The 13,810-nt window shown below is 41.3% G+C and overlaps 1 protein-coding gene across 3 annotated transcripts in view; it reads left to right on the plus strand.

Annotated features, from left to right (window-relative positions):
• Window positions 1–13,810, plus strand: part of RCAN2 (regulator of calcineurin 2) — a 264,074-nt gene that overhangs the window by 38,509 nt on the left and 211,755 nt on the right. For all 3 annotated transcript variants that reach the window (XM_032862009.1, XM_032862010.1, XM_032862011.1), the window contains exon 2: window positions 2,554–2,780. In XM_032862009.1, coding sequence (XP_032717900.1) covers window positions 2,556–2,780 — 225 coding nt within the window. In that variant the 5' untranslated portion in view covers window positions 2,554–2,555. The remainder of the gene's footprint in view (window positions 1–2,553; window positions 2,781–13,810) is intronic.

A 13,810-nucleotide genomic window follows, 5' to 3' on the forward strand; every position in this document is an offset into this window, starting at 1 on the left:
TCAGCAGGGAGCCTGCTTCCTCCTCTCTCTGCCTGCTTCTCTGACTATTTGTGATCTTTGTCTGTCAAATAAATAAATAAATAAATAAATAAATAAATAAATAAAATCAGTATTGACACATAATAGCTATACTTCATGCTACTGTATGATTCTGACTTCATTATTAAGAGGTTTCCTATAATCCACTGATGAAAATAATACTATTTTGATGCTTTTAGTAATTATTCTTAGTATTAAAGTAATTAGTACTCTAATAGTGATGGTTATTATGCATATTACAGTAAATATTTGAAGCAGTGGTATAAATATTAATATGAAGGAAAACAAATACATATATAAGTACTGTGTAATTACAAATATTCATATATCTTGGATTAATTTTAGAATAAAACAAAGCTTGAAAGCTGTACTATAGTTTTATTTAAAATAAATTGGGGCGCCTGGGTGGCTCAGTTGATTAAGCATCTGCCTTCAGCTCAGGTCATGATCCCAGAGTCCTGGGATCAAGCCCCGCATCGGGCTGCCTGCTCAGTGGGGAGCCTGCTTCCCTCTCTCCCTCTGCGGTTTCTCCTGCTTGTGCTCTGTCAAATAAATAAGTAAAATCCTAAAAAATAACAATAATAAAATAAAATAAATACTTTGTTGGGGCACCTGGGTGGCTCAGTCGGTTAAGCATCTGCCTTCTGCTCAGATCATGATTCCAGGGTCGTGGGATCGAGCCCCACATCGGGCTTCTGAGGGGAACCTGCTTCTCCCTCTGCCTGCAGCTCCTGCTGCTTGTGCTCTCTCTCTCTCTGTCAAATAAATAAATAAAATCTTAAAAAAAAATAGTTCGTTGACTTAAATACAGCAAATGTATTAATTAGAGTTTTAAGAACTTTAAAATATAGGAATGGTTCTACTGGATGTTATATGGAATAACAGTTTGTATTTACCACAGTTACATTGATCTGCTTTTAGCGTTATTACCTCAAATTTTTATATTTTTGGCTTTTGTCCCAGCCAGCCCCAAGATTTTATATGTAATGCATTATTTATATTGCCATCAAGTGATGCCGATCAGGTTCCCACTTGGGCTTTGTTTCTAGGAAATATAGAAACAAAAACATAACCTCATCACCTGATTGATACATTCAGAGCTCAAGAGAGATATACACGGGAACCCCTACTGGTCTGGGGATCAGAATTTGTGTCTAGCAAACGTCATGAGGGCAGAGGGATATTCTGTGGGTCCCACCCGTCTGTCCTGTACTTGGCCATGCTGGGGCTGGGGAAAGGGAACTTACTGAAGATGGCCCAGCAGCCACATTAGAGGTGTCTGTCGGCCTTACTTGTATGCCCACGGACAAATTATTTCACCTTCAGGGCTTCAAATTACTGAACATGACAGGCATGAAAATGGATACTAAGGAAAAATGTAGCTACTGTCCTCAAAATATGTGGGGAGGCTGATAAAATCTATTACAAGGTGTCAATATAAAAAAATATGAGAAACCTCTCCAACTGGTTGCAGCTGGGTAGAATTTTGAAATGCTGGAGTTAGGAAATAATAGAATGATTGAACACAGCTAGGTAAGTTGAATACTAGAAAGTTCTGTGATGGGGGCTATGAGGAAAGGGAATCTGTATCTAGATCCTGTGGATTAACCATAATAGTACTTATTTTCAAAATCCAGAATTCACAAATTACTTAGAGTAACGATCCCAGGCAGAAGGTAGGGGTGAGTGTGTGTGTGTGTGTGTGTATGTGTGTGTGCATGCACACGTGTGTGTGTCTTCATTATGGATACTCCATTAACTGCTAGAGTTACCACAGTCAGGATTCGGGTGGTGATGAAGTAGATTGTTCTTCCTTAAATACGAACTTGCACTAATTTTGACCTGTTCCATTTCCATGGTACAGGAAAGTGAGCTCTGGTGCCAGATTCCCTGGGTTTGAATTCTAGTCCTGCCGTTTTATCACTGACGTAGTAAAAGTTACTTCCTTGCTTTGTTCTTCAGTTTTTCCATCTGTAAAATGGGGATAACATTGGTACCAATCTCATAGACTGTTGCGAAGATTTAATAGGTTAGTTGATGCGTGTCAATCATTTAAAACAGTTCCTGGAACTCAGTAAAAGATAGGCATCAGTAGTGTTGGTGGCAGTGGCGGTGGTGTTACAGAATTCATTATCTAACTTGTCAAAGCCCTCCCTGTTTCTGTTTGATTTTCATATGGTAGCGAAGGTTGGGAGAGGTTACATCTTTTCCAGGTCAGCGCTGGGCAGCTGGGCTACAGTGCCCAACCTCCAATTTATATCTTGGTTAAGTGGGGTTTTTTTGATGATAGAGCTGACTGGGTTGTTGCCTGGAGGCAGAGCTGGATGGGAAATAGTGACTCAAGAGACCAGGGGGGCGGGTAATGTGAACTTTCTGGGTCTTCCTCCTCCTTCTAGTCCCTGCTTCTCATCACACTCCCCTGTTCTGCCCCACACAATCTAGAACCATGGGCTTAGAACCAAGTGTGAAGGAATCAGTGTCTACTCTAATGTATGTCTGTCTTTGTGTCCTCAGGAATGAGGGGAGAATCCTACTTCATAGGAATGAGGAGCCTGGGGCAGCAGGGGCACATCCCAGAGGATGGAGGACTTCTCTTGCTCTGCTGCATAGACAGAGACTGGGCCGTAACTCGGTGTTTTGCGGAGGAAGCCTTTCAAGCAATCACTGACTTCAACGACCTCCCCAACTCACTGTTTGCGTGCAACGTTCACCAGTCAGTGTTTGAAGGAGAAGAGAGCAAGGTAATGAGCCTTTTCTACTCGGGAATCATGGGGAGATATGGCATTATCCCAAAGTATTTCCATGGCTTATTTGTGATTGATGGTTTGAAGTTTTGGAAAATGTGTGGTTGTCTCTGTTCTTGGCATGCAGAGCAGGAGGAGAAAAGCCTATTGTAGTTATCAACGAACTGTGACAAGATTGTGGATGTTGAATCAGCTCTCATCCTCGGAGACTCACGGGCCTAACAGAGCAAGTGGTGTTAGGAATAGCGATTGCAGGAGATACCCCTTGGGCTAGGAAAGAGACGTTGCTAAAAAAAAGTTTTATTTTTTCCTATTCTGCCAAATGGCACAAGCTCTCTTGTACCCCTATCCCTGCTGCAGTTGGTGAATGTTCCAAGACTAGCTGTGAGCGTAGTTCTGCAGGTGTTATTAGAAAGGTCAGTTGGCTGATCCTCGGAGTCTTGCTTTGCTCAGTGGTATCACACAGGGTGGAATTGTTAAGTGTGTGGCAAGAATTTGAGGAAAAATGGCTGATTTGAAGTGATCGGGGAATGAGGTTGTCTGTGTACAAGTATTTTCCAGAGAATGGAGTTTCCCATCTGAAGAAACAAACCTGATTCAGTGTAAGTATTCTTGGAAATTGGAGTTAAGTATTCTGCTTGGAGATCTTTTTAAAGCTCATTTTAGATTTCTCTGATCTTTTTAGTGGGGTGCCTGACTAGATCAAACCTCTCCTGTCGATGTAGATTTCTTTTCTTTTTTTTTAAATGTAGATTTCTTTTTTTTTTTTTTAAAGATTTTATTTATTTATTTGACAGAGAGAGAGAGATTACAAGTAGACAGAGAGGCAGGCAGAGAGAGAGAGGGAAGCAGGCTCCCTGCTGAGCAGAGAGCCCAATGCGGGACTCGATCCCAGGACCGAGATCATGACCTGAGCCGAAGGCAGCGGCTTAACCCACTGAGCCACCCAGGCGCCCTAAATGTAGATTTCTAATTGCAAACATGTACTATAATAGTATGTTATAAAACATGGGCAACACTTTTTGGGGGGAAGGGCCTTTTTTCCTAAACTGAATTATAAGCCTCTGTGTGAGATGTAAGAGTAGGAGTTATGATTGCCGTTTCACAAACTTGGGCTGATTTTGCCAATTGCTGAACTCCAAACTCTTTTGCCTGAAAACAATTACTGATAGATAATAATCCTCCAGATTAGGAATTATAAAGATAGTTTTATATTGATATTACTTTGGAGTTGAACATCAACATAATAGGCTAAAAATAGCTTGAAATCTGAGGCCTTTAATGTGATTAGAACCTCCAGTGTTGTAATCCCTTGACTGAAGTAAGAAAATTGCATGTGATCTCTTTGAAAGAAACTAGGAATTTTGCTCTTGGATTAAAACCAGTTTATAACACAGATTAGAATTTACTCAGACCCAGTAATTTCCCCCCTGAAATCTGCCTGACATTAACTATGAAACAAATTGTTTTCTCATTCTGTCATCTGTTTATCTAAATGAATCAACAATTAGAAGGATTTTCCTTAGAGACCAAAAGAGGATTTTGATTCTTTCTTGATTAAATACTTCCTGGTAGATTGAAACAGTAGGATCTAGGGAGGAGCGTATCCCATTCTGGAGTGCAGCTCAAGCATGACTGATCTACTGATCCAGGATTGGTTATATAGGAAGACAGAAGCTTGGGCAGAGTTCCCACATCTGTTCTGATACTCTGATCTGTGACTGAATCATGGATTACAAAATACTCTCTTTTAATTTGTATACAAAGTTGGTACATTGCAGCTTGACCAAAAGTATTTGGTTTTTAAATGACCTCGATAAAATATTGAGTTGAAATCAACAAGATGTAGTTCAGTGGAGCCAGTTTCAAATTATTTAGACCACATTTTTATAGTCAAGGAGATGAATTTTGTTATTGGCCAATCTACATAATTGGACTTATTAAATCAGATGGAAATTCTTCTACTTTGGGGTGGTTTTATAGCCCCCACTTGAGCAAAGTCTACAAGATATCAAATAATCTGATCTAGATTCAGTTTTGATTTAAGTATACTAATTATGTATCCATGGTTACGGATGACAAAGCAAGATGATCGGATACCAAATGAGTTGACAGTAGCAAGGAGGCACGACCATGGGACACTGGAATATGTATTTGGGGAGCCTTGGGGATCCTCATTTTCCCTGCCACATCCTTCTCTTCAAGTCCCAGACCTTTATGGTCTTCCTTTGACTTCCATTGATTTTCACCATTTTAACAGAACTGACTTGTTTTGTATGCCAGTCTCTCAGGAAGTTCCACAGTGTTCAAAGTTCATGAATCTAAGTCACCTAAGTCTGAAAATCATTCTTTGCCGAAGGGTGGACATTTTAGGCACTGTGCTAAGTTGATAAGGGGATATCTTTAGGTGGAGGGAAAAGGAACAGGAAGCATTTCTAGCCCTCCTGCATTTGCCTGTGGGCAAAGCTTGCTGTGGTGATGTTCTAAAATACTTGGCCTTGGGAAGATGCGTTTAGCAGCCTGTAGTTATATCAGGGAGACAAGACATTGGAAATGATGCTTAGTATTCATTTCAGAGGTCCAGGTGGGTAGGTGGCAACACATGGAACTTGTCCTTTCTTTCTTGGTACAGTCTGCTTCTGGTTCGTTGTTCCTTGATATTGATGGACTATAGTTTAGATTGTTTTTTGCAGGTATTATAAAGCATACATTTCAACTTCCTTAGCTGGGGAGGAATTCCAGCTTTTGCTCTCTGACTATCCTGAATGAGCCTTGCACCAGTCTCTTCTTTGTATTTCCACCTGTCTGAGACGATTTTTCTGAGCTCTTTTCCCTTTTGAACTACTTTGGAAGCCCTTAAATTGGACTGTTAATATAGGTAACACCACAGGATCTGATCTTCCTGTTATGCTAGTTTTTCTTCATCAGAGTACTTATGAGAAGTTCCTTTCTGCTATCCCGTCTATCCTATTCTGACACCTAAAGAACATTTTAAAAACAGCTTTGTGAAAATTGTTCACTCCGATTTTCTGTTAGGCAGAATTCTGTGAGATTATATTTTGATTTGATGCTTTTTGCAAGGAGTGAGCACATACTTCGGAGTGGCTTGTTGTGGTCCAGATGGTTGAGATTTGTTTATATAACACAGAAGAGAACCGGAGCTGGAGGAAATTGGCATCTGCAACCAATAAATGCAGATTGCTGTTTGCATGCTACAGCTTGAAACATAAATATTTTTGTATGAAGCACATTTAGAACTGGGATCTTCACAGCTTGCAACACCGAAAAGTTACTAGGGTTCGTTTCCCTTTGGCATGCTCCCCTGGGTTTGCCTTTCTGGATCCAGCTGGGCTACAGAGACTCATCTTGAGACAGGTGAGGCTGGAGGGATATCCTGGGGGCTGCTCTGTGTCTGTTCTGAAGATCGGTGAGTGTTTGCTCAATGGGACATTGGCATTCACTGGTAGCTAAAGGAGAACAGGGAAACAACCATCATGAAACATTTAGCCAAATGCGATTGAGTAAGGAGAAACCCGACTTGATAGTGGCCTCCAAAAATGATGAATTTATTCAGTTTAAAAATAATAGTGATTAGGAATAATAGCAGCAGGTACTTATATAGCATACAGCAAGGTGCCAAAGTACTCTTCCAAATGGCTTTATAAACATTAAAGCCTTTAATTGTCATGACAGTCCTATAAGGGGGGGTGTCTTTCTGCTTCTCTCCTCCTGAGTGTCTATCACAGTTGTGTTCCGTGGACCCCTCTGGCTAGTTCTGCCCGGTGTGTAAGCAGAAACGACCTGTCACTTCCAAGTCAAGCATTTAATTATGGATGTTTGACCCTGAAGAATGTTCTTTTCACACTGCTGGGGCAACTGGCATTGTGCCAGGTGGTGCCTACTCAGGTAGTTTGGGTTGTGGGGTAAGGAGAGTGATGGCACAGAGTTCTGGCCAACATGAGGAACATGTAACATGACAAGGGGAAAAAAAAAAAGCCTTTATTGCTTTAAACCACTGGGATTAGGGAGTTTGTTCTTAAGAGTGTGACTTAGTCTATCGAGGTTGATACAGTAAGCACAAGTCCTCTCGACGTTCAATTCTGATTCATTACCCACCATAACTTACCATCTCTAAACTCGACCATGGAAAACCAGTTCTAGAAATAAACTTGGCTATCCACCACTTGAACAGTCAAGTAAAAGAATGTAAAGCAGAGAACTCAGGCAATTCAATAGCAAGACTCAAGCTAGATGTAAATGCATTGAGTCCAAATCAGTTCAGTTGTAAATGTGTAGCAAAGGATAAACAAGATGATTTACTGTAGTTTAAGTGCCGCTGAAGATAGGTTGAAAAAATAAGAAATGAAGTAGACTGTGGTGGCCCGAGGGTGGGAAAATGATAACGGAGCATTTGTTTTAAATACTAAAGCAGTTAACAGTTAAATTAGATATCACATATTTAAGAATATGAGCGAGTTGTGCTGTTTTTCTTGTGCTGTTCATCCCGGATAGGTGAAAGTGACATTTGCAAATAGGTTTGTTGCTTTAAAGAAGGTCTGAATTGTGAAAAAGACAGTGGGTATCATTGTACTCAGTTAAGTTATTCCCATTTTGTCTTTTTTCTGGACAATGACTGGGAACCATAATTAGTCACCGCTAATCACTTGGGGGCACCTGGCAGATGAGAGGCCCAGCGTGGGGCAGATTTGAAAGCTGCTGTAGGACATTCCCTGGAACCTTAACCTTTCTTAAAGTGACTGAAATATTCCAGAGGCATATTTAGTGTCTTGCTTCTCCACAGAACTGAGTGACCCCCTGGGGCTTGAGCATCTGACAAGCCACTCTAAATGCCCCACTTAACTACCTGCAAATAATTGAGGCAGTGGAAAGAATTAAGCCTGGTGCATACAAAGTTGAGAGTATTTGGTTTCTGTGCCAAAGAGAAGGTGAGCGTATATTCCTGATGGCACCTGGGGAAAAACAGCTGCCATTTTCCAGTGAGTCCAGGATAATATTAAAGAGGGACATGAGGCTTTTTCCCTTCTTGGAAAGATGGAGGTACTTGGAAACCATTTCAGATGGTGTCCATCAGAGCTGCTGCTGGCCTATACAGTGATGCTTTGAATTATGAGAAGGTGCCCCCATGGGCAGAAGCAACCTTAGGACATACTGTCTGAGCCAAGATGGTGAATTTGAAAATGTGGTGCCCTTTTCCCTCAGCTGAAGGGGTGGGTGCAGCCCAGAGCAGTTGTGAGTGGCTTGACAGGTGGAGGGCAGGCTGGATTTCATTCTCTGCTCTCTTCCCAGGCCAGGAGCCCCCGAAAAGTACAAGCAAGGCACAAGCATCACAGTGGTCCTCATCATAATGGATAACTTTCAATTATTTCAAACTTAAAAGGTTGTATAAATTCAAGGATAACTCTTGAGTTGTGTCTCCTAACAGTCTTTCTTTAAGAGGCAATTTCAGAGAGGAACCCCGGGGAAGTGGGGGGAGGAAGTTTTTTATTATTCTCCCTTGCTCCTACCAGCTGAAAATGTCATTGGCCTCACGCTGCCTTTCTGGACTTCATCGATTCTGTTCTTAGGTCAGTGGTCTGAAATTCTGGACCTGTTCAGAGATAATCAAAGAAAGTCAGAGAGCTTGGACATGAACTTTAAAGGAATACCAAGGTATCTTTCACAGCAGGCCTGACATTTAGCTCTGTGGATGAGATCAGTGTGGTATGGATGAGCTGAGAGCCGATCGCATTAATATCATGTGATATTTGCTGCATGAGAGTGGGGTTATTAGGGCACTACTTATACTTCACTATTACCTACTCATTTATAACTATCTACCCACTTACAATTTTGCATACAGTGTTCAATCATACTTTTCTGCCTTTTAAGAAGAATGGATATATAGGACATAATCTGTGTAGGTTTTTTTTTTTTTTTTAAGTTTGATCAGTTTCTGGTGATATTTTGGTAATATTTTTTTGCTGGGGATGTTTTATTATACAGCATAACCATTGCTTTAACTATAAGCACTGTAATCTCCCATCTGTGTTTTGAGGTGGAGACCCATTGATCAGATACATGACATGGGTAAGATTTTTCAGCATATAGGTTGAAATATCATGTCTTGTGCTTTGTTCAAAGCCTACACTTTCCCCCTATAGTTGCAGCTGTTACTAACTCCAGGTCATTTAGTGTATTATTTATGCATAGAAAGCACTGCCTCATATGATGGTCTGGTCTTACATTCCAGCTGGATGAATCCAAGTGTCTTGATGGCAATAGAGAAAGCTCATGGTTCTTCTGCATCCTGTAGTCTCCCCCGTCCCCCCAGTCCTCAATATAATGTGGGCACTTAGAGAGAGACAGAAGGGCCCTGTGCAAGGACTTTGGATCTAGAAGAACCTGGTTCCAGATCCTGCCTCTACTGCGGACTCGTTACGTGCTCTTGGCCAACTTCTCTGAATCTCCATTCTCTCTTTTATAAAATGGGGTTGACCATACCTTCTCTGTAGTTTTGTTATGTGATGAAATGAGGTGAAATGGGTAAGAGGAGGTGACACGAAGCTAGGTCTCCTTGATAAACACTGGTTCCCTTCCTTGTTCTCTTTTATCCCCCTCCTCACTACCCAGCCTTTGACTCTCTGTCTCTGGTTCCAGAAAGGAGAGCCCAGATGGCCCCTGTGCTGTGGAGGTAGGAAGAAAGGCTGGATTTAGCCACTCCTTGTAGAATCCTAAGGAAGTTGTGCTTTGATAGGATAGCTTTGGGTTTCAAGAAAGTTTAATTTCAGCCTTTGCCACATGTGAACTGTTTCTGTGTTTGTTTTAGGATACATGTTGTTCAGGCTTCTGCAAAAAAGGTTCATGTGTTATGTTTCTTTCGGAACATAGTAGAGAAAACCTTGTTTACTTTGGGAACTGTTCCCCCCCACCATTAGGAAGATTATGTAACTTACATTTTTTTTTTTCCTTAGCTTCCAGGAAGTTCAAATTTAAAATTAATACTCAGTCATGGCTACTGTATTTATTCTTAGTGGTCTTGATATTGTTTCTTTTGTAGCAACCTAATCATGCATAGGTATAATGCAAGAACATTTTCTGAATTACCTCATCAAACTGCTCATATCCTTAGCAGAACTTTAACAATTGTCTTTAAATGTGTAAGGAGGCTGGCCAGGAGTCACTAAGGGTATATTTTATAGATGTTTAAAATTCCATTATGAATAGAAAAAAAATCACCTTCATTAGTAGATGATATATTTTTAAAATAATATATACATATTTTTGCTATAATTCATATTGTTTGGAAGAATAATTTTAACATATCTTCAAGGGAAAAATGTAACGTGGCAACCACAGTTAACACTTTCCACTGTACATGTGGGCCGCTTGTGTTTAGAGAAGCACCTGGTCACATGACTAGAGCTTTAGTTTGACTCTTAAATCTGATTGTTACTTCTAATACTTAATTGGTGAGAAGATGAACACATAAGCCATTTGAGGTTACATGGATTTAAGTTTGAGATTCTAACATATGAGCCTAATTTTGACTCCTAAAGGCTGAGAGCCAGATTATTTCATGGGAAGATGCTGTGGTTTCAATGCCTGCTCCTTGAGGATTGTATTCTTTCCTTCGATGAGGTTATATTCCTCCTTGGTACTACATTCTCTCCAGTTGTAAGACTTGCACCAGAAGTGCATTTTAAATTTATCGCTATGTGGGTGAAGTTCGAGGCTTTGCAAGGAGCACAGAAGAAGAAAAGAGTTTAGCTTCGAATAGCTTCTTTCAAAATTTTCAGAGGAATGAGTCTTCAGTGTGAGAAATTTGGCACCATTAACTAGCTTTGGTTCAATCTGCTTCCTACCCCTAGCCCTGCTCTGAATGTGGGAGTCAGCAGGGTGGGGTCATCATGATTTAGAAAGGGGGGAAGGTGGGTGAGCATTTGTTTTCTTAGCTCTGCCCTACTTCCCTACTTCCTGTTGACTACTGGGTTCTCAGCTCCACTGGGGTTGTCTTTCCTCTAAAGAAACTCCTTTAAATTTGCATATCTAAGCAACTATGTTCTCTTTCAAAAGAACTCCTCTTTGGGCCTGATCAAGAGCACTTTCTTTGCAGTGTTTTGAGTGATTTGCAAAGCCTTGGTTTTTAGGGTGGATTTGAAGTTGTGGAAACAAAGTTAATGAATGCATGGTGATTCAGGCCTGTAACCCAAGGTAGTAAGCAACATACACAAAACACCAGAAGGAGAATTGCTACAAAATAATAGGAATGATTTTCTTTTGGAGATTAGGACCTGACTTTGGGGAATTCCAGAAATGCACAATGAAAGTATTACTGCAACAAGGTCACCTTTTTGAAAAAGAAACAGTGGTACCTGTAAGACATAGTGTATTAAATAGGATGCAGGGGTTTTTTGTTTTTGTTTTTTTTCTGTTTTTTGTTTTGTTTTGTTTTTCGTGGTTTTTTTTTTTTTTTTTTTTTTTTTTTTGTATCTATTTATAATGCACCCAGCCTTGACTCTCAAACCTCTGTCCCTGGCTTTGTTTCCTGCTGAACAGAGCAAGCCTCAAGAACAGATTCATTGGCTCTGTGGTGTGGGGAACAACCTGTTCCCGAGTATCTCCTATAGGACTCTATATAATCTTTTGGACTTGAAGATTTTTTTCCCATTTTTAAAAAAATTCAGTTGTCCAACATATGGTGCATCATTAGTTTCAGCTATACAGAGTTCAGTAATCCCTCAGTTGCATGCAACACCCGGTGCTCATTCCATCACGTGCCCTTTTTAATGCCCATCACCCAGTTACCTCCCCCGCCCCCGCAGCAACCCCAAGTCTGTTCCCTAGAATTAAGACTCTCTTATGGTTTATCTCCCTCTCTGATGACTTGCCATCAGTTTTCCCTCCCTTCCCCTGTGGTCCTCTGTGCTGTTTCTTATATTCTACATATGAGTGATAATTGTCTTTCTCTGATTGACTTATTTCACTCAGCATAATACCCTCCAGTTCTATCTCCGTCTGTGTAGGCGGTAAGTATTCATGCTTTCTGTTGGCTGAATAATATTCCATTGTGTGTGTTTGTGTGCGTGTCTGTATATACATAACACATCTTCTTTATACTTTCATCTGTCCATAGACATCTTGGCTCTTTCCATAGTGTGGCTGTTGTGGACATTGCTGCTGTAAACTTTGGGATTCAGATTCCCCATATCTTTGAAGGTTATTTTCTGGTCAAGAATTCCCTTTTTAGGGAGCGCCTGGGTGGCTCAGTGGGTTAAAGCCTCTGCTTTCGGCTCAGGTCATGATCCCAGAGTCCTGGGATCGAGCCCCGCATTGGGCTCTCTGCTCAGCAGGAGGCCTGCTTCTCTTCCTCTCTCTCTCTCTCTCTGTCTGCCTCTCTGCCTACTTGTGATCTCTATCTGTCAAATAAATAAATAAAATCTTAAAAAAAAAAAAAGAATTCCCTTTTTAGTGAACCCACTCCTAGAAAATATTATATCCTAGGATGTACTTAAGACATATCCTAAGATATACAGTCTACATACTCAGGGAAGGGCCGTGAGTCATAGTATGCTGACAAGGAGAGAGTACTGCATTAATTGAGAAACAAAGGCAGAAGGAAAATTATTAAATTTCTGTACTCTTAGAGCCCATGGACAAGTCCTTGAAACAGGCAGAGTGACATTCCTCTAGGAACTCAGTTGCCTAGATGTTAATACTTCGCTAAGGGCAAAAGGCAATCTCAGGCCCCCCCCCCCCCCCCCATCCTGTAAGTCTACTTTAACCTATAAAAATTCCTTTGGAAACATCCTTTATCTCAACCCCCGTCCCCAACATACATGTTGGCAATCATCCTCCGAGCACATGACCTATCGATATACATCTGAAGAGTCTCATGACTGAGGGTTTACTGAACAATAATAAATGACATTTTCCTAAAAATTGTTAGTCCCCTCGGGATCCTGGAAACATTGTTCCCAAAATACGTGGGAGGGTCACGCTATCCCTCACCCCCTCCCAACTTGGAAGTATAGAATGGACCACTCCTCGTACCCCAGTGCAGCTCTTTCTGCTGTGGGCTGAGTCCTGTCCCCGTGTTTTCATAAAACCATCTTTTTGCACCAAGGATGTCTCAAGAATTCTTTCTTGGCCATCAGCTTCGAACACTAACATCTTTCCTGCATCATTCATCAGTCTCCTCGATCCAGCCATCAAATTTTAAACAATTATTGATTATCTACCATGTCCCAAGCATTGCTCTTGACGACTGAGAGTATAAAAATGAATGAGGTGTGATCCCTTGTGAAGCTTAATGTTCCCTGGGGTCTGATAATGAGAGCACAAGTCAGGTGAAGTGAGTTATGGTGGTGGATAGAACCTGTATAGGAGCCCGCCTAAGAGGGGAGGGAGAAGCCTCTGGGATACGTTTTTGTTTCTTGTTTGGAGCCCCTGCCTTGCCCCTATACAACAGTCTGGACCCAAAGCGACCCATCCTTTGCGATGCAGTGTGCTGACTGCGGTGACCCGAGGACAGATTTTTCAGCCTGCCTCTTGTGTAATCCGCATTGCTGTCCTGCCTCACAGGCCCTGCTTTGAAAGGACAACTGATGCGTGTGAGTGGCAGAGGGAAAGGACGGACTCCGACTCTGGCAAGGGCTTCCTCCACAAGCGAACCAGGCCACCATGACACGCGACGTGTGGATGGAACATTGTATGTGTGACCCACGTGTCCTCATTTTCTCCTTCAGTGTGTGAAATTTTTGCTTTCCTCAGAAAGTGAGCTGTGAGCTTGCTTATTTTAAAAGCTGCAACCTGTGAGGAGAGAGGGTGTTCTTTAACAACATTACATCATTGAAGCCTCTAGGTGTTGAGTCATCATTATTTTTAGGCAGCTCCATGCTTTTTTTGGTTGTTCTAAGAATAGCCCTTGTGTCTGGACTCTACAGAAAGTCACCTCAATAAGATCCTGTCACCACTCCACAGTTGGAATGGAATGCTTTCTTAATTGCCAGATTCAGGGCACAGTCATT

Source organism: Lontra canadensis, unplaced genomic scaffold (genome assembly GCF_010015895.1).
Source record: "Lontra canadensis isolate GAN:19392208 unplaced genomic scaffold, GSC_riverotter_1.0 scaffold23, whole genome shotgun sequence".
In the NCBI taxonomy this organism is placed as follows: Eukaryota; Metazoa; Chordata; class Mammalia; order Carnivora; family Mustelidae; genus Lontra; species Lontra canadensis.